Source organism: Puntigrus tetrazona, chromosome 19 (assembly GCF_018831695.1).
Source record: "Puntigrus tetrazona isolate hp1 chromosome 19, ASM1883169v1, whole genome shotgun sequence".
Lineage (NCBI taxonomy): Eukaryota > Metazoa > Chordata > Actinopteri > Cypriniformes > Cyprinidae > Puntigrus > Puntigrus tetrazona.
Window position 1 is genome coordinate 7,591,437 of NC_056717.1, and position 19,783 is coordinate 7,611,219.

The 19,783-nt window shown below is 36.8% G+C and overlaps 1 protein-coding gene across 6 annotated transcripts; it reads left to right on the forward strand.

Annotated features, from left to right (window-relative positions):
* Window positions 1-77: 77 nt before the first annotated feature.
* ldlrap1a (low density lipoprotein receptor adaptor protein 1a) lies at window positions 78-13,790 on the forward strand. 6 transcript variants are annotated; one of them, XM_043218217.1, is made up of 10 exons: window positions 81-312; window positions 6,270-6,412; window positions 7,424-7,536; window positions 8,073-8,187; window positions 9,671-9,743; window positions 10,490-10,585; window positions 10,695-10,795; window positions 10,994-11,028; window positions 11,943-11,974; window positions 13,072-13,778. In XM_043218217.1, the coding sequence occupies exons 1-10, from the start codon at window positions 228-230 to the stop codon at window positions 13,116-13,118; spliced, it is 840 nt and encodes a 279-aa protein (XP_043074152.1). In that variant the 5' UTR covers window positions 81-227; the 3' UTR covers window positions 13,119-13,778. The 6 variants fall into 6 exon arrangements, 5 of the variants coding, with proteins under 5 accessions (XP_043074150.1, XP_043074149.1, XP_043074152.1 ...); XR_006247093.1 differs by having other exon boundaries at window positions 83-312; window positions 11,118-11,974; window positions 13,072-13,184; XM_043218215.1 differs by having other exon boundaries at window positions 78-312; window positions 10,698-10,795; window positions 11,943-13,790.
* Window positions 13,791-19,783: the final 5,993 nt, after the last annotated feature.

Genomic DNA, 19,783 nt, shown 5'->3' on the forward strand with positions numbered 1-19,783 from the left:
GGCTTCGAGCGGCTTGTTTAACGCCGTTGCCATGGAAACAGTCCTCGAGCCGCGTAGCTCGAACGTCATCTTGACTGACGGACGAAACGCCGCCCAGGAGACTCGGAGACTCAAGTATTCCCACAGATGTCCGTATCGACTCGGCGACAACAAAGTTGAGAGTGAGAAGACCTAGTTCATGGCCGGCAGCAGCACCTGAAGACGCTTCTCCGCTCAGAAACCTCGCCATGGATGTGCTCAAATCAGCCAGAAGGGCTTTTATTCGCAGTCCCAGCCTGAGCAAACAGTCCTGGAGCTCAGGCAAACACCAAAGTGAGTATTCGTATCAGCGGCGAGACTTTCTTCTCGTATTGCGACCCCGTTAGCATCTGGACTTGTTTGGTGATACACTCGAAATATGAGGTTTTCCTAATACTTACGAAGCTTTGTTAGCGTGTGGGTGAAACGTATGCAAGTGGCCCGTGATTAAGTTATAGATATTATCTGAAAAGTTTGTTAACGAAAGGCGAGGATGTAATTGACATTACGTGTAGAGATCTTAATATGTTTTGGTGTTCGTTAGTGGATGGCTTGGTCTCGAAACCTGTTGAGCTTTCTACCCAGACGGCTCAAAAACCGTGTCTGGGTGAAAGAAACGGCTTTGCTGGACGCTAGCGTGCCTTTTTCGTCAGCTCGCAAAAACCCCGGACGTTTTGTTTTAAGCGCGGGTTTTAGGAGAGAAAACTAGTTGCGAAGTATTTCCAGTTTCAGCACTGTAGTCATTCACTTTGCTAGAGCAGGAGGATGGAATGTGGACGTGTTTATCCCAGAGCCGCTCTGTGGAGATTGTGAGGGATTTCTACACCTCACTGACCTCCTGGAATATATCGTGGAGAAGCACACGCAGAGGCCCACAGTGCGGTGGCTTTGACCTTTTATAAATCTTCCAGCCAGATAACCGAACTTACAATATGCTCTGCATCTCTGAACACTTCTCTGACTCTCGTAAAAAGTTTTAGCAGGATGCACCCGGCGCATAAGGGAATATTTAGCTGTGCAGTGTGATTTGTGTGAATAATATTTTGAGCAATAAGGTTTTTTTGTTTTTCAGATTTACACTGTTGTGTCTTATGGTGAAGTGCACCAACATAGTCGCAATACAGGTGCCCCGAATTTGAATCCCAGGTTGAGGACCTTTCCCCAACGTCGTTACTTCCAGTCTTGCACGATGGTTCAGAAATTATTCCTGAAATATACTGTTTAAAAAATATATATATTATTTATTATCATCGTCATCGAATTGTTCAAAGTTAAGCAGTGTTGCTGCTTAATAGCTTTGTCTGAACCATAATGCATGGATAAATTTCAACACTATCCCCCAGTGTCACAGACGAAGCTAAAGCCTAGTCTTAGACTAAATGTGAATCTGAGCTTCTTCAAACGAAAGCTATTAGGCCTGACTGATCTTAAAACATGTCAGTGTCTTAGTTTTGTGTTAAGCGTCCTAATTGAACTGTGGCCTAATCCTGGTTTAGGCTAAGCCTGGTCTAAGAAACCCATTCTACAAATGTTACTGTCACCTTTTAATGTCAGCCCATCAATTTAATAAAAATATTAATGAGTCCCATTATTTTTCCTCCTTCATTGCTAATGTTTAGTCATTTATAAGTGCTAAGTTTTAAAACGTATGCATGGAACGTATTGCTGTATGAAATTTTGCTACAGCGGGTCTTCGAGGGTTAACTAAAAAGTGACCTTATGGGAAGGGTAAGAAGTTGCCTACAACGGTTTTGTGAAATAAACATGATGCAAAGCCAGCAGTGTGATTTTTGTCGGCATCTGAAATCGGTTTCCTTCTCTTTGGCATCCATCCTGGACTAGTCTACAAGTAGGTACTTGTTTGCTGGCAGTTTCCGAGCCATTCTAAGGCACATTTGTTACAACAAAGACTTCTTCAAAGTTGCACTGGCCAAGCTCTGAGCAGAGCTTTGAAAGCAGGTGAAGTGGGTCTTGGCTTGGTCTTTACAAGGGCAATGCGAGTTGTTTTTCCCTTCAGTGGGATCAGAAAGTTTGCTGTGCATTTTCATTTCCCCTTTAATTTTGCCTTGACCCCACAAAAGCCGCTCTGTTCGTTGGCTGAGAGCTGCTTATCTGCATGACCTGGAATACAAGTACACGGTTACTTGCGTTCGGCCGCAATCCAGTCAAAGTGAAGGCTGAGGCTTTGCCAAAATGGTGAAAGTTTCCAAAACCAGCAAGCTACCAGTGTTTACAGGTTGTTCCCTCAACGGGTGAGAGATGAAGAATAAGACGCGTTTGTGTGTTTAACATTCTTTTGTTGATCTACTGACCTACTTTTAGCTGCAATACCGGCTTCAGCTCATTTCACTCCTTTCTGAGGAATCCAGACAAAGATCTTTCTTATTTGACTGGGTTTGCAGTTGTTTATTTTGTCAGTTGGATTGTATGTTCCCTCTTTTTAAACCGGTGGTTTTAAACTGGTGGGTCACAAGCCAAAAATGGTTGGCAGGTGTGTTCTGAAAGGGTCACAGTTGAGCAGGGAAAAAACAGTGTCCATGCTATATAAAAGGAGCAATTTACAAAATATAATAAATGTAGTTATTTATTTATCAAGTATTTTACAATCAGTATATATATAAAAAAAAAAACAATTGATGTTGGTAGCACATAACTATGATCTGGTGAATTTTTTTTTATTTTATTTAATTTAATATATATATATATATATATATATATATATATATATATATATATATATATATATATATATATATATATATATATATATATATATATATTTTTTATTTTTTTTATTTTATTAAAAGTATTAATATTTTTATTATTTATAATTAGAATCCAAAATGAATAGGCTTATAACTTTATAAGCCCATTCTTGTCATTTAAAAAAAAATGATGGTACAATATTGTGTGGTCTAACCATAATGTAAAAATAAAAATTTTTTAAACTGTAAAACAATTTATATTTATATATATATATATATATATATATATATGTATATATATATATATATATATATATATATATATATATATATATATATATATATATATATATATATATATATATATATATATATATATATATATATATATATATATAGTATATATATATATATATATATATGTATATGTGCAGACATTTAAAAAGAAACGCATGTGACTGCACTGTGCACAGATAGCAAAATAGGCTTATCATTTTTAAACAGGAGGTTTGATAACGATTCACGTTGTTATAGTTCATAATTATTTTCCTTCCTCTCTGAAGTATTTCATTCGGCTATCTCCTATGATCCCTTCTCATCAGAGCGATCAGAAACGTCCTTCTTGCTGCTCCAAAGTCGTGTGCCAGAACAGAGAAAGTGCATAGCTTGCAGCAAACATGGCTGCATTGTAATGAAGAGAGAGTTTTTATGGTGTTTTATAGTGGTGAGATTTATCGCCCGTGCCGCTGGATCTTTGGTGTGTCGGTGCCCTGCACATACTAAAGAGTACAGCAGCCTGACGCAGAGAGCCAGGGAGACGGCCAGCAGCAGCTGTTGAGACTTTTCCAGCCAGTCCATTTGATAAAAGCATTCGATATCCACCTCTCATGTTTCATGAGGAGTTGTGTGGAAGTACAATCATGAGTTAAGACTTACTACAGAGATCTGGACTTTTTTTTTTTTTTTGGTGGTAAATGAACTTACTTTAAAACAAAGCCATAGTTTTCCCTCAAAGAAATTCTTCAGTTTAGCAGTTGTTTGTAATCTCTTATAAAAAGCTTCTCGTTAAGAACAAGTCATTTACTTTTATCTGCATTTGTGTCGAAGCAAGAATGACTTCCTGTTTCTGAGAGGGCTGTTTATACTTTTTTTTTTTTTTTTTTTTTTCCCCTCTCTATCTGGCCAAGATTGAAATAACTCCCAAACTCACCATGACCTCAGAAAAAAAAAAAAATCACCATTTTTGCATCGTAATCATATCTGGCCCAACAGACAGCTGAGTTCCTGATTTTGGAGCTTGAAGGCAGGCGGTGGTTTGAGTCACTCCACCCTTGGGTGGTTCTTCAGGGACATGGTTAAGACAAAGTAGTGCTTCCCCTCTGTGATTAAGGGCCCTTGGGTGTGTCGCTAATCAGTATGTCACTAGGGCTGTATTATTATGCCCTTTTCCATCTCTGTGTGTCTGTGAATTACTCTGCTTTTATGCTGGGGCTGTAGCACACCATCAATAATTTTAACATGATGTGTTATTTCGGGAGCTGCGGGAAAAGTAATGATATAGACTCCTAAGGAGCAGCTTCCTAAGGTGATTTAACCCTTGTGCGATCTTTTGGACATTTTATCCAATTTTACATCAGTTTTTTGTAGTTTTTTTTTATTTTGCCTGTGTTATCGCCAGATATATACATTTAGGCACAAGTGTGTATTTTTATTGGAATTGTACTATTTCACCTCCATTTCATTTAAGAAGTCTATTTTGCACTAGGTACGCAACATTGTTCCTCTCAGGACAAAATTATCCACATTGAAATTTTTAATCAACTGTAAAATGAAGCAGTATTTGTTAATAGGCGTTCATTGTATTGGCAAGGTTTTAAAATGTAAGTTTTCACAATGATGATTTTTTTTTTTTTTTTTTTTTGAGGTTTGGCCTGTAAAGTAAATACGCTTTACTCCAGTCTCTAGCTTTTATAGAGCCAGATATTATTGTATTAATTATTGTATTAATTTTATAGTATGTTCTTTTTCTTTCTTGATGCACAAGAGTCACTCATCAGCATTCATTCAGTTTCTTTGTAATGGTTTGATCATCTTTGGTATGATTGGTGTTGTTTATGCCATAATAGAGTTGTAAATATTGCCCTTGTTGTGTCCCATTTCTGTCTGCTCTGCACAAAAGTCAACAATCACTTTCTGAGACAATGATTCACTGTTTCCTGTGATTATGATTCCTGTAAATATGTATGTTTCTTTGAAGAAGTGGCACAGTCGCTTTAATGGTTGAGCGTTTGAGAGAATTCTGGGATTGTAGCAGATCAGTGGCTTGAGTAAATGAGGTACAGCGATTGCCTTTTCCTTGCGAATATGACTATAAAAAAAAGTGCATATTGCTCTGAGAACTTATGGCACCTTTTAAATGGCAAGAATTGTTTTGTATCAGTTTTTACTTTGTATTTTATTATATGACATTTCAAAGGAATATAGTTTAATGGCATATCTAGGTTATTATCATTAGTTTGGATCATATAGACAAATTAGCACAAGGATGTACTTTGACTTAAATACCTGTGTTTAACAAACCATTGTAGATCATAGAAAAAGTGAACACACGAGGTGTATATTCACTAACTATTTAACACATCTGACTGAATGGAAAAGTGTCTTGTCTGTTTTGGATTAGGTCCCATGTGTTGTAGCTAATTCCCAGAATTTGTCTGTGGGGATTTTCAGAATTGTAAATGTTACAGCTTCGCTGCCAAAAGCAGTCCATGTAACTGCAGGGGCCACAGGTAGTGTTACTAGAGCCAAGCATGTGAGTCTCAACAGAAATAATGAGATCGTTTATTTGTGTGCATCTTGGTTAATGGATATCTGAAACGGCTTAATGTGCTGTAATCAGATTGGGAAATTATGCAGATTGTGAAGGCAGAAGTGTTGGAGGATTTTTCTAATGACATTCCTGGCATCAACATAACAAGTACAGAATTTCTCAGAACTGTTAATTAACTGTGCGTTCAAAACACAATCATACAATACATGTGTGTTAATAGTCAACCTGACCTATGTTTAAGCAAGAATACGTTTTTGCGTTATTTTCTAGTGAAGATGAGTGACTCTTCGGGATGGAAATGAGAGAATAATGATACCAGAGTCACTGCTTCCAGAAAGACGTGTTTAATTTCTTCATATTGTATCTGTTACAGCAGCTCCAGACTGTTGTTGTTGTGTTTTTTAGTCAGCCTTGGAAATAAGGAGGTACCGAGGCATCCAAATGGTTTTGGCCTGGAATAGTCTTCGGAGCAGGGGTTGATTCCAACAAATATTTGCTCTTGTGGTCTGTTTTATTTTTCCCCTTTTTCCCTTCTTCAATGTTTTATAAGCGTTCGTGACCTCTACAACACTTAAAAGTCTTTTGATGTGCACTTGAAAGCTGTTCGCCGTTTGTCTGCGCTGACTTGGTTTAACCCACACGTGTGAATGTTTTTGTAGCTGTTTAGTGTTGCCTCATACTCTTCAATCTGTTTGTCTCTTCTCCCCTTGTGCCAGAGCTCTCTGAGAACTGGACTGACACGAGAGAGACTCTTGTGGAGGGAATGACCTTTAACCTTCGCCATCTGGGCATGACTCTGGTGGACCAACCCAAAGGCGAGGAGCTCTCAGCCGCTGCTGTCAAGAGGATAGTTGCCACGGTATGTTCTGTCATTTGACATGCAGTATAGTTTAGCAATTAATAACCATATTTTCCTTGATGAAACGATAACATTCGATGAATGTTATACAAAGTTTATGTAGTGAAACGAAACAGCACGACTCCTTGGAAGCGCACCACACAGACGGTTATCTGCTCAGCTTAAAGCTCAAACAGCAGCGCAGCGTGAGCTCACTAGATAAATCTTGGTTGTGCAAGCACTAAACATGAGGTGTATTTATATAGCATTTTATTGTATTATAAAAGTATTATGAGTAATTATTACAGTATTTTCACCATGATATTGAGGTTGTATGTGACCCTGGAGCACAAAACCAGTCATAAGTAGCACAGGTATATTTGTAGCAGTAGCCAAAAATACACTATTATTATTATTATTATTATTATTATTATTATTATTATTTTATTTTTTATTTTTTAATACCACAATTTTTAGGATATTAAGTCAAGATCATGCTCCATGAATGTATTTTGTAAATATAATTCTACTATAAATATATAAAAATATATACATTTTTTGATTTAATAATATGCATTGAACATATGCAACTTTTAAAGATGTTTTTTTTTTGTTGTTCTAACAAACCATACGTCAATGGAAAGCATATTTCTTTCTATTTTCTTTTATATCAGCTTTCAGATGACGCATGAATCAAAATGTCAAAAAAAATGTTGGTTTTGTGGTCCCTGGTCAAATATCCATGCTTATCGTCGCCTGAATGCAAGCTACCGTTGAAAACGAATGGTCACTTTTTCTTTAAATTGCCTAGCCACTTCTCAGATATACAAAGATTATATTAGCGAGAACCTTAAAACTACCCTAGCAATCACGTAACACAATAAATCACACAGAACACCTTAGAAAACCCAGAACCCTTAAAGTAACGTCCTAGAATCAAGAACCCAAGTTCTGCATGGACCAGCACCTCTATAAAAAACCAATAGACCACGTACAAGCAATTTGTTCTTGTTTGTTTCTTTCATTTGTTAGGCCAAAGCCAGCGGGAAGAAACTGCCTAAAGTGGCCCTGAAAGTATCTCCTCAGGGAATTGTCCTGTGTGACAGTGTCTCTAACCAGCTGATCGAGAACATTTCCATATACAGGTGAACTCCACACACCTCCGGCACGACTTTCTCTCACATTCACCTGCCTGTTAAACATTCACATGCCGTGCCACTGAAACACATTAGACTGTGAAAGTAATGGTCTCTGTATGCTTCCTCTTCTGAGAAGTGAGTGTGTCTGACCTACAGTGGAGATGATTTATCCTGCCGTCCAGTGTTTTACCACACACACACACACCTCTCACACACACCTAGCTTCTCACTAGGGACATGTGAAATACAGCATGCTGCAGGAGACCAGCAGTAGTTCCCATAAATCTCAGCTTCACAGTTGGATGTGCTTCAGCTGAACCTACTGTCCACACAAACACACACTCACTTCCTATATTTGTTTAAAGAAAAACAGCAGCCGTCAGTTCTTCAGTGTGTAACAGCGAATACAAAAAACAGTCCTTGTAAATCCAGCACAGACAGCTGGGTCTGCTCAATATCCATATCTCTGCAAAACATTTTTATTTACTCAGAACTGACTTCTAGTCCTTAACTCTGGTCTGCTTTGCGACCCTTTCCCTCAGGATATCATACTGCACAGCTGACAAGACGCATGACAAAGTGTTTGCTTTCATCGCCCAGAACCAGCAGAATGAGACGCTGGAGTGCCACGCGTTCCTCTGTGCCAAAAGGAAAGTGGTGAGTGTTTGACGCTTCCCTTATGAAAGCTGTGAATCTTCAATCACCACAAAGACTTCTGACTGGAACAAAAGCAGTCAAACAAGGCATGAAGAAGGGGGGCAGTTTTGTTTTGTTTTTTTTTGTTCAGAATAGTTGACTAGCTCACTGTGTCTGTTGAAGGACAGGCTGTTCTTCAAAGCATTCACTTCGCCATCCAAACACATGCTTGTTTTTGGCTAGATGCTGAGGGTTAGATACAAAAGCTTTCCTAGTGAGCCGCCTGCCGAGGCACTGCTGATACAAAGGCTGATCAGGAAGCTGGGTGAATGCTGAGATGCATTGTTTTTACCAAGTGTAAGACATCACACGTAATCTTCAGATAATTTACTTCCAGGGTTTAAGTGACAAGCTTGGTGAAATAAAAAAATAAAAAATAAAATATATATATATATATATATATATATATATATATATATATATATATATATATATATATATATATATATATATATATATATATATATATATATATATATATATATATATATATATATATATATAATTTTTTTTTTTTTCAATGTGTTTTTAAAATAAAATAAAAACTCATATATGCTCAAAATTTTTCAGAACAGGGCTTTTGTTTTATAGATAATATATATTTAATATATTAGCCTGTTTCCATGTTAAATTAAATTATTAAACATGTATAATGAACTAGAATAATGAAACTTAATTTTATCTAAATTTATTAAAAGTTAACAGAATTACGTTTAGGCCCTATCAAATGTTTCATTTTTTTCCCCAACCTTTTTACCTTTTACCAAATTTTACTAAAGTTTTAGCATTTAGCATTAGTCTGTTTATTTAAAAGCATAGAAACATGTTTCATTTATTTTTACAATATCCCTGTGGTTTTTCTTTTCCCCGAAGAAATCCTGTGTTGGGGTTTTTCAAAACATTAATTTAATTTATTATTATTATTATTTTAAATTAATGGGATTTAATCTAACAACTAAGAAATAAACATTTTATTTTGATGGGTTGCCTTGAATACCCTTTACATTTGTGTGTATATGAGGATAGCTTACTCATGAAGTGATCCTCTGAGCAGCTGTGGTGATGATGATGTTTGTGTATTTATGTCATAATTATGAGATGGCAGATGTTAATATCACCAGAAGCAGCATTCATTAACACATCTGCTCCATTCATTAACACAGTCGCATGGAATTTATTTTTAAATACCCTTCACAATAAATATTTTTATATGTATGTGTGTGTATATATGTACTTATTTCTATCGATATATTCTATAGAGAGGGGCAGATCTAGTTATTTCATTGTAGCTTTATGTGAAATTCCGATCTAAAGTTTGCAAACCACTCAAGACCGCTGCCTTAAAAAGATGCATACATGTTGTGTGTCTAATGTACAGACACTACAGTCCTCCTCCTTCCTCTCGGTCTGATTCACTCTTGTGTGTCCTGTTGTGTTCTCTCAGGCCCAGGCGGTCACACTCACGGTGGCTCAGGCCTTCAGAGTGGCCTTCGAGTTCTGGGAGGTTGCCAAAGAAGGTACAGTGTGTCATATCTCTCCACAGAACAATGTGTAGGTTGTATATAACTGCAGAGGATCATGAGCCGCAAGTTGAAAATAATTTGTCACTTTGCTTTGAAGAATATGCTCTCCTGATTTTGAGGGTATTGAGGCTAATTGATTATTGGCAGTCTGACCATTGCTCTGTTGCCTTTTCATATTATAGAAAAGATAGTTTTATTTTATATCTATTTATATCTTGAACTTCACAGAGTATTTATTTTTTATTATGTGACCAGAATACACCATAACACTTAAAGGAATGAAAAATGTACCCATCAAGTGAATGTGTGCCGTCAAAATAAGCTAATTAAAAACATCACAGTAATCCACAATTAATGCAGTTTTATTTTATTTGACTTGTTTTCATTCGTAAGTCGCTTTGGATCAAGGCATCTGCTAAAAGACTAAAATATAAATTTACTATGCACTGCTCTAGTCCATCACTTTAACATCTTAGAGAATTAAAAAGCTGTTTGTTTGGAAGAAATATCTTTAAAAAAATTAGCTTCTGGCTAAAATATGAGCCATCTCATCTAAGTCAGGTGAGAAAAATGCACGGATCAAGTGAAAACGGATTATGGACTTTATGGGCTTGTATTTCGGCCAGACTAAATGATTTAAAGTTAAAATATTTATCAGCTTTTTGAACTCTGTTTTCACTTATTTCCGTTTTATTTTATGGTAAAGCCTGAATTTGTTGAATCTGTTGCTCTACTTTCAGAGAGAGAGAATCGTGTGAAATGGGATTCAGCGGGAGAGACATCCAACAGTTCACAGTCTGAGAGATCGGTCAGCTTCAACAGCCTTAAAGTAGGAGGTAAAAACTTGCTGTGCCTTGGATTATATACTGTTCTGTTGTGTTCTATTCGATTCTGGTTCTATATTGTGTGTGTGTGAGACATTAATGGGCTCTTTATCTATTCTAGCAGTAGCTACAGAGAACCTGTTGGGCATTGATTACTCATCTGCTGTGGAAAATGTGGACAATCCTACCGAACCCAACAACAACAACAGCACCACCCTATGGGTAAAGTCTTATCCTTGTACACCGGCTTTTCTCTTAATTGAGACCCTCAGAGCCGACCATTAAAGGAACACTCCAATTTTTTTGGAAATAGGCTCATTCTCCAACTTGGAGAATGAGCCTATTTTCAAAAAATCGGAGTGTTCCTTTAACTTCGCTCATCTTGTTACATTTCGACTACCATTTTGCTCCTCGTTTCAGGAGATGGAAGATGGTCTGGAAGAGGCTTTTTCAAGGTATGAGGCACCCAAATCTGTTCTTATCTCCTCTCACAAGCTTCTGTCTCATCTAAAGCTCTTTTCTATCTCTCTTCAATGAGGCGCAGGAATGGCAAATCCTTGAAGTAAGCTACATGGTAAAAAAAAAAAAAAAAAAAAAAATGCTGATAACCCCTCGCACATCAAGACCATCTCAAACTACAATCTTTCTGTGGTTGTTCTTAAAGATTGTTGGAACCGCTTGAAAGATTTATTTTAGTTTGCTCCGCATACTTGGACCTTTGATCATCCAACAAATTTTCTGTTGTTATTTGTTTATTTTCCACAGAACCAAGCTGGAGCCTTATTTAAGAGTAGTTTGGCAGGGTATCATTTACCCCGCAGCTGTAGAGCTGGCCTACAATGATTTATTTTTCATGACCAAACCGACCTGAATATTTGTGCTTTATGAGTACAAATGCTTTAATTTTATTCGATTAAATCCACTAAACAAGCTGAACACAAAACGCTTGGATTATTTTATTTCTTCTTTTCTGTCAGCTGCTGTTTTTATCTGCATTTTGTCTGACTTACAATGGTTGCAATCAATAATATTTTAAGTATTGATTTATTAAAATCCGGGCAAAAGAGATCTAACTTTTACTTACTGGATGCAGTTTGCTGCTTCGGTTATGTATTACTATATTACTATATTATATCTTTTTATACAAGTCTTGCATTAGAGGAATTGTGTGTTGACTGAAGGATATTTATCAGGTTAATTAAAGATGGGTGCCGCCTGGGCTGAAGCAGCTAATACCGCATTTAACCTTTCATGCCTACTGGAAGATTAATATCAAAAACTGTCTGTTTCACGCATTATCACTTGTTTTAAAGGGGTACAGAGAAGTATCCTGCGGCCCTTGATTGTTGTGCTCTCTCTTTGTTCCTAGCTGCAGTTTGGATAGCTATGAGTACTCTCCAGGTAACATGCATAGGTCCAGTCCTGTAGCAGTCAAACCCGAGCTTAACTTCCACCCGCTCCATACCCAAAATCAGCGTCCTGTTTATATACTGTCTGTCAGTCCGTAACATCATTCCCCTCACCTGCTGTCTTCCAGAACCCTGCCAACTTTCACTGATCAGATTAGCATCCTGGGCCGGTACTGACCCAACACGCAGATCTAATTGAATGTGATGGCAGGGTTCTGTATTTAAATACAGTGTGGTTTGTTTCCGGTATCCCGTCATTCTCAGTCTAGCCAGTTTGTGTGTTTTCATCCTGTTTTGTTTTTAATCCCTGAACATAACGCTTAGTTAAAAGTGTAATGCGATTGCATTGTGCTGCATGCCTTCTAACCTTACAAATAAAACCATACCAGTTGTTAGCGTAGTTAATAACATATATCTACCATCCAGATTTGGCCTTTTCAAGTTCACCCAAAAAGTTATAATGTGTTAAAAATGTACTCGCCCTCGGGCCATCCAATATGTAGAAGAGTTTGTTTCTTCATCCAAACAGATAAATATAGCATTACATAACTTGTTCACCAGCTGATTCTCTGCAGTGAATGGGTGCCGTCAGAATAAGAGTGTAAACAGCCAAATAGTCCACGATTATGTGTTTGAACTAAATCCATCAAGATGTTTGTAACCTTAAATGAAAAAATATACGTACAACAACTGATGGATAAGAGTGTTGTGAATTACTTGTGGGCTATTGTGATGTTTTGATCAGCTTTTTGGACTCGCATTCTGACGGCACCCATTCACTGCTGAGGATCTGTTGATAAGTGATGTTTTGACGATGAAACAATCTAATCTTAGAAAAGCTGAAGGTGAGTAAAGTTTCTGGAAATTGTCGGGGGTAAAATACTCCTTTTAATTAAAATCTTTAGACCCATATGGGCAATTCCAGCTTTAGAAATGTGACAAAATCAGAGGATTTCTTCTTCATTTATACTTTTCTTAGTTGAGTTAACATTTTAATGGAATTACCCATATGTTACTCCAACCCGTACATCTGCATCACTGAAGAGTTTCACCTTTTTCAGATGTTTTTTTTCCATCTCTTTCCTGTAGACTCGCTGAGTCTCGTACTAACCCCCAGGTCCTGGACATTGGGGTGACGCCTCAGGACTTGAACTCTGAGACCGATTGGGACAAGACTAATGGAAATGCACCAAATGCCGATGAGCTCTTCAGCCTCTGAGCACGGATAGGTTTGTGGAAGGAAGTAGAGCCAGGAACCTTATGTAGGAGTCTTCAGTCAGTCCAGAGGGTGGCACTCTGATCCTTCTCGGCCCGATCATCTGGTCCATTACACCAAAGCAATAGCAGATGAGTCTATTTTTGCAAAAACGACAAACGAAAACTATACTATACATGAGTTTACATGCTTTATTTTTATCAATCAAATTATTCTGTGTACAATGTATGTAGATACCAGAGTCAGTATTGTTTCATGTATGTTTATCTTATGAAATGTAACATTGTGTATATTCAGGTACATTGTAGAGTTACTTTAAGTTATAACCCTGTAGTTTTGCTGCTTTGAGATTTATCACCACAATGCTCTTTATTAACAATAACGTGGACATCAGCGTTAAATTGACAGTACAGCTTATCTTTAGTGTCTTATGAGGCCGGCAAATCATATTTCGGTATTTACACGTTTTTCTTTTTTTTTTTTTTTTTTTTTTTTTGTTGTTTAATCCTGACTGTATGATTGTTATAACACCCAAAGGGTTGATTTAATATTTCTCTAATAAATCTAATAAAAGTGTTAAAATTATCTAAGACTATCCTATTATTATTATTATTATTATTATTATTATTATTATTATTATTATTATTATTATTAGTTATTTATTTTATTATACAGTATTCCATGATATTATTATTATTATTATTATTATTATTATTATTCCTTTGTGTAATTATTTTATATTTTAAAATTACACCATCCATTTTAATTTAATCAAGAAGCTGATCTAAAAAAATAATTAAATGTGATATAAAATGTTACATTTTAAATCATTTTAAATGTTAATGTTAATTAAAAAGTAAATAAATAAATTAAAATGTGTACATCCTGTATCTAAATTCTTTATCCTATATCAGAAGAATTGTTTAACAGGTTTTAGTCACCAGGAGAGGGCAGCATTGCCTTCTAAATTTCTCTGGCTCTTCATCTCCATTTTATTTTTTGTGTGAAAGCGCTTTTGTGCTTTCACTTTTTCTATGCATTTCAAACACCACAGGAGAGATTGTTCTTTATTTTCCCGAAGCACACATTCAGCATGAGCAATCTCTGTACATATGACAGTCATTGTGGCCATGGGCGGTGATGTACTGCTTAGAGGACTCTATACTTGACCTGAAAACATCAGACGTGTAAATCAAATACCAAGCAGGTCTTATTGAGAGCTCACTTGATATCAGCATACTACAGAATCTATATAGTACTGTTGTCCTGTAACCCAAAGACAGCTTTCCTTAATAGAACATGTCCACTATTTTTGAAAATACTAATTTTCCGAGTTTTATCATTTTCAAATGCCCTTCTAGCTGCAGCTTAGCATATATAACTGAACCCGATTAGAACGTTAGCGTCTCGCTCAAAAATGTCTGAAGAGTTTCAATATTTTCCCGAGCTGGGGACTATTGTATATTATGCCTGAATGAGAGTATAGTTGCTAGTCATATCAGCCTTTCATTTTCCGTCGACCTCAGTACGTGATGTAGAACAGAACACAACTAACATGTTCAAGGCCCAGAAAGGTATGAAGGACGCTGTTAAAACGGTCCATGTGACGTCAGTGGTTCAACTGTAATGTGTTAAGCCATACTTATACAAAGAAAACGAACTTTATTCAATATTTTTGTCAGTCTTTGACGCACATTGATGGACTACTGTAATGAGTTACTATCCTAACTACCTTTCTGGACCTTGAACGTGTCTGTTGAGTCAGAAAGCTCTCTTATTCATCAGAAATATCCTGATTTGTGTTCTGAAGCTCTTACAGGCTTGCAACAACACGAGGGTGAGCAATTAATGACAGATTTTTCATTTTTGAGCGAACTATCCCTTTAAATACATGTGACGCTTGTTTGTAAACACTGACTAACTTGCCCTTTGTGCTACTATAAAAATAGATCGTTTTTTCCTCTACATTTCTCTTCATCTCATAGAATGGAGCCCAAGCGGCGGACTCGCGTGCTGTTGTGTGCGTACATGTGTAGAGTCAGGTGTGTATGTGGGTTGAAGCGTGTGACGCAAAGTGCTCAAGAGAATCCTTGACGCACCAACACACACACACACACACACACACACACACACACACACGAACGAAAACGTGTCTAAAAACGTGTGGGAGGCTGAGAGCTTCAGAAACGCGGCTCTCCTCTTGTTGTTCTCCAGATCCTCTCGCCCGAGGACTTTCCCTCAAACTTCATTTGCATCCGTTCTGTAGCATACCCCTGAATCGTCTGAAACGCTCAAGCCGTAAGATTTCCTTTTCCGTCTCTCGTCTATATATAGGTGAATTGTGGGTGAAATGCCATCGATTTCGCCAAGGTCTCTAGTTCAGAACGGATGAAGCTTACGCTTTATAGCCAGTAAAAATAGATTAAACCTAAAGGGCAGAAAGTCCGGCGCGCGCAGGCATCTGTATTCACAGGGCCGCTGTCTGTGAATGGCTGATGGGATTTTGCTTACACTTTAAACACGCCAAGGTTGAACAAGATGGATGGGTTTGATCACAGAGAGTCGGTCGAGAATCTGCGGCCCATTACTTTTTACTTTATTTTTTTACCTTAGAAGCCATCTTCTATAATTCACTGCTCAGCTGCTGAGTAATTCTGATATAACGGCCATCCTTTGTGTACGTTCGACCCAGATGAACGGCTCCGATCTGAAAAGCTCCTCCTGAAGGTCTTTAATTTAATGCCGAATGTGTGATATTTCTCACCACTCAGCTAGTTTGAAGTAGTGCTGTATTATACGGGGTGCGTAGCAGATTTGTTTAAATTACCATAAAATGTTTTTCAAACAGTCAGTGAAGTGTTATTTCTTCATTAGTCAGTAATGGCTTAAATACAGCCTGTCAGCTTCTTTTCTCTTTTTTTTATATTGAAGAAACAATTTGGAAGAAGTCCATAATTAAACCGTCATGATTTGATGAGACGGACGGTGTTTTATTGGTATTTCAGCCACAGATAAAATGCATTTGTATTTGGATGCTTTGATTTCTGAATTTCGCTGAGTTGGATACAAAACCCAGTGGCATAAACTGGTTAAAAATGACCCGTTTGTATGGAGCAGTAGATTGAAAGTAGTTCCGTGAATCATAAAAGTGATTTAGTGCCATCTAATGCCGAGATATCTGTAGATTATGGTAATTATGGTCCATTGTTCTGGGAGAGTATGTTCACCTACAGTTCATTGGCTGTGTAAGTGCTGGTTTGCCGTTTTAGGTCACTGGAAATCTTACATTTACTTTGTATGATTCTTGCACATCTGTTTTTGTCTTTGATGACATTTCTGAGATGTAGCCCTAGCTGACTTAAAATTGATCCGGTTTTGCTAAAAGTCAAAAATGAAAAAAAGCATGTCTTTAAAAGCATGCAAGAATTGTTGCAAATGTTCTCTCTGTACAGAAATTTTAGAGATTTTAGAGATTTTTGTCACAAAATACAATTTAATATTTATTTGTTCTTTTCTGTTGGAAGGAAATAAGAAAATTTTATTAAACCGTATTAAATGTTAGATGATGTATATACACCCTATACTGCCAAAAGAATTCACCCACTCGTCCAAATAATCAGGTGTCCCAATCACTTCCATGGCCACAGGTGTATAAAATCAAGCACCTAGGAACGCATACTGTTTTTACAAACATTTGTGAAAGGATGGGTCGCTCTCAGGAGCTCAGTCAATTCCAGTGATAGGATGCAACAAATCCAGTCGTGAAATCTCCTCGCTCCTAAATATTCCTCAGTCAACTGTCAGCTGTAATATAAGAACGTGGAAGCGTTTGGGAACGACAGCAACTGTTGCAGCTTAGTGCAGAGAGGTCACCAACTTTCTTCAAAGGCTGGACCGACGTCATATTGAACCCTACGGATTAGGAATGGGATGTCACTTCATGTTCATGTTCATGTGCAAGTCAAGGCAGGTGAGTGAATACTTTTGGTAATTATGTATAATTATGAATAATTGTTTACCACATATCTGTTTGAAGAAAATACAAAAATGCTTTTTTAAAAATATATAACACATTTATATGTGTGTAACTTTTATATTTATTATTATAATATATAATTTTATTTTTATTTTATTTTTTTACATTGTCTTTTTGAAGAAAAAGTACAGGAAAATAATTTTAATAAACTTGTATACATGTTACTTTTAGGTAAATAGCAATACAATGAATAAATAAACTATGTAACCATAAAGTCACATTCACAAAGTCACAAATAAAACATTCCATAAACGACGTGGAGGGAGATTATACGGTAGTTTTCGCCAAAATGTACAGTAGGGAGGGGAAAAAACAATCAGACGCTCGCTTGAAAATACATGATCCTTTATTTTTTGTGGTAGTACATAATTAGACATTTATCTATTTTATGCCCATATAAATTGTATAATTCTGTGTAGAATAGCAGAAACATGCTAGCCCTCATGAAGCATTGTTCAAGAACAACAGTTAACATAGACTCGATGGATTACATAAAACATTCCTTCCGTTTTGAAATCCATGCGTTATAGTAAATATGTGGAACGAATGTCATCGTCACGCTCTGACTCCAGCCGTCACGTCTACCGAGTTCATCTCAATTCATTTGGGTTCTTTAAGGCATGATCTCTCCGCTTCGCCTTCAGTAGACCTTCGGGATGCTTTTACTGGAAATGCTAAGTTGCCACGACACAGAACTATGTACAAGAAATGCTAATTTGAACCACTCTTAATGTAGCATAACCTGACACCTTATTCGAAGTGATGGCGTGAACCGAGTGAAAGGATGATTTGACACAGACCGTCAATACACATGTCCATACACGGGCCAATGCATTGATTCACAGAAGCTTAACATAAGCATACACATACTCTATCACTGTACTCAAGGCTGTTTGTTCCTCATCATGACAGGCTGATAGAAATAGTAACGTGGGGCCTATTTTTGTTTCTCATTTTAAACGGGGACGTTTTATGATGAACTATTTATTCTCGATCTTCAAAGGCGCTCGTGATGCTTCAAATATAACTTGGAGATTGTTCACCCAAAGATTCAAGTTATGGCTTTCGCTCTTATGCAAAACACAGAATGATGTTTTTGAACTGTTGTGGTCCATACGGTATCCTTGGAAACCGTTGCTCAATTTTTTTTTTTTTTTTTCAGGATTTTTTTTTTTTTTTTTTTTTTTTTTGATGAATTCAAAGGAACAGAAATCTTTTATCACATAAAAGTCATTTGATCAATTAAATGCGTCCACATTTTTTCATAGTGAGTAAATATTTTGTAAATTAAATGATAAAATACCGTTTATGAATTATTATTTTATACATACAATTGTGATTTATATTTTAAAATATTCACCGTACGGTAAATAAAATGCAGCCTAATTTCCAGCAAAAACCTTTTAAAAAAAAACAACTACATCTATCTTATGTTCTGTAGAAAAAGGAAGCCATTTTTTAGATCTTTGAGCAAACTGGTAAAAGTTTCATTTCGGGGGGTGAACCTATCCCTTTAAGACATTGACGTTCCTACAACTTTTTTTGCAAATCGAATAAATCTTGATGTGAAATGAAATTCTAAACTAAAAAAAAAAAAATACTTTTTATATTAAATGTTTTATAGTAAGTCCCGACAGTTATGATGATATTCTGAAAGTTTATTAAGCTTGTGGTTGTTAAATACAATTGGTTCGCCCAAAAACGAGAACTGTTATTTATTCTCTCATGCGTTTTTAACCCTATAAGTGTGACTTTTCTTTTGCATAGCAAACAAATGGAGAAATTTAGCAGAATGTTCAAGCTGCACAATCCCATACAGTCTTCGGTCGTCATCCACTCGACATGAAAAACATCGGCTCGGACGTTCTCCTAAATTTCTTCTTCACATCAAACGAATATGGGTCAGAGGGGTTTGCATTTGAGGGAGCGTATACGACATCTTGCGAACTACCCCCTTTTAAGCTTCTCAAATGAGTTGAGCTATTTGTGTCGGTGTATTTGTGTTTTAGTCTACGTCATGAGACGAGCGCCAGAAGCCCGTCCAGCTTTTCTAACTGATGACACAAGCACGGGAGCACAAAATGTGATTACATTTCCTAAATCTCTCCAACTGTGCAGCCTGCGAAAGCTCTCTCGAGTGTCACTAACAGGAGAATTATTCTCTTCAATAAGTAGCAAATGAGCTGCCTCTCTTAAATCCAGACGTTTGGAGATTTCTCTTTGAAAGGACTTTGGAGGTAAAGAATGGGATAAGCTTGGATTGCGGGAGGGGAATACATTGCTCGTTCTGAAATCATTTCAAACCGCTCGTGTCAAATGTGAATCCTGATGGCGTGACGCTCTATTAGTGTTGACTGCTGCTTTTCATATGCAGGGGAACAATGTAAGCTGATTTCGGCTGTGTTCGGGAATAGCATTAATGTTATGTTCATATTCATTGTGCACGGGAAATCTGTCCAATCGAAGATTTCCAGGTCATAATTCAACCAAAAACAAAAATAAAAAAAGCCTATTTTAGGACCACTTAAAAATGGGTTTTTTCTCGTCCT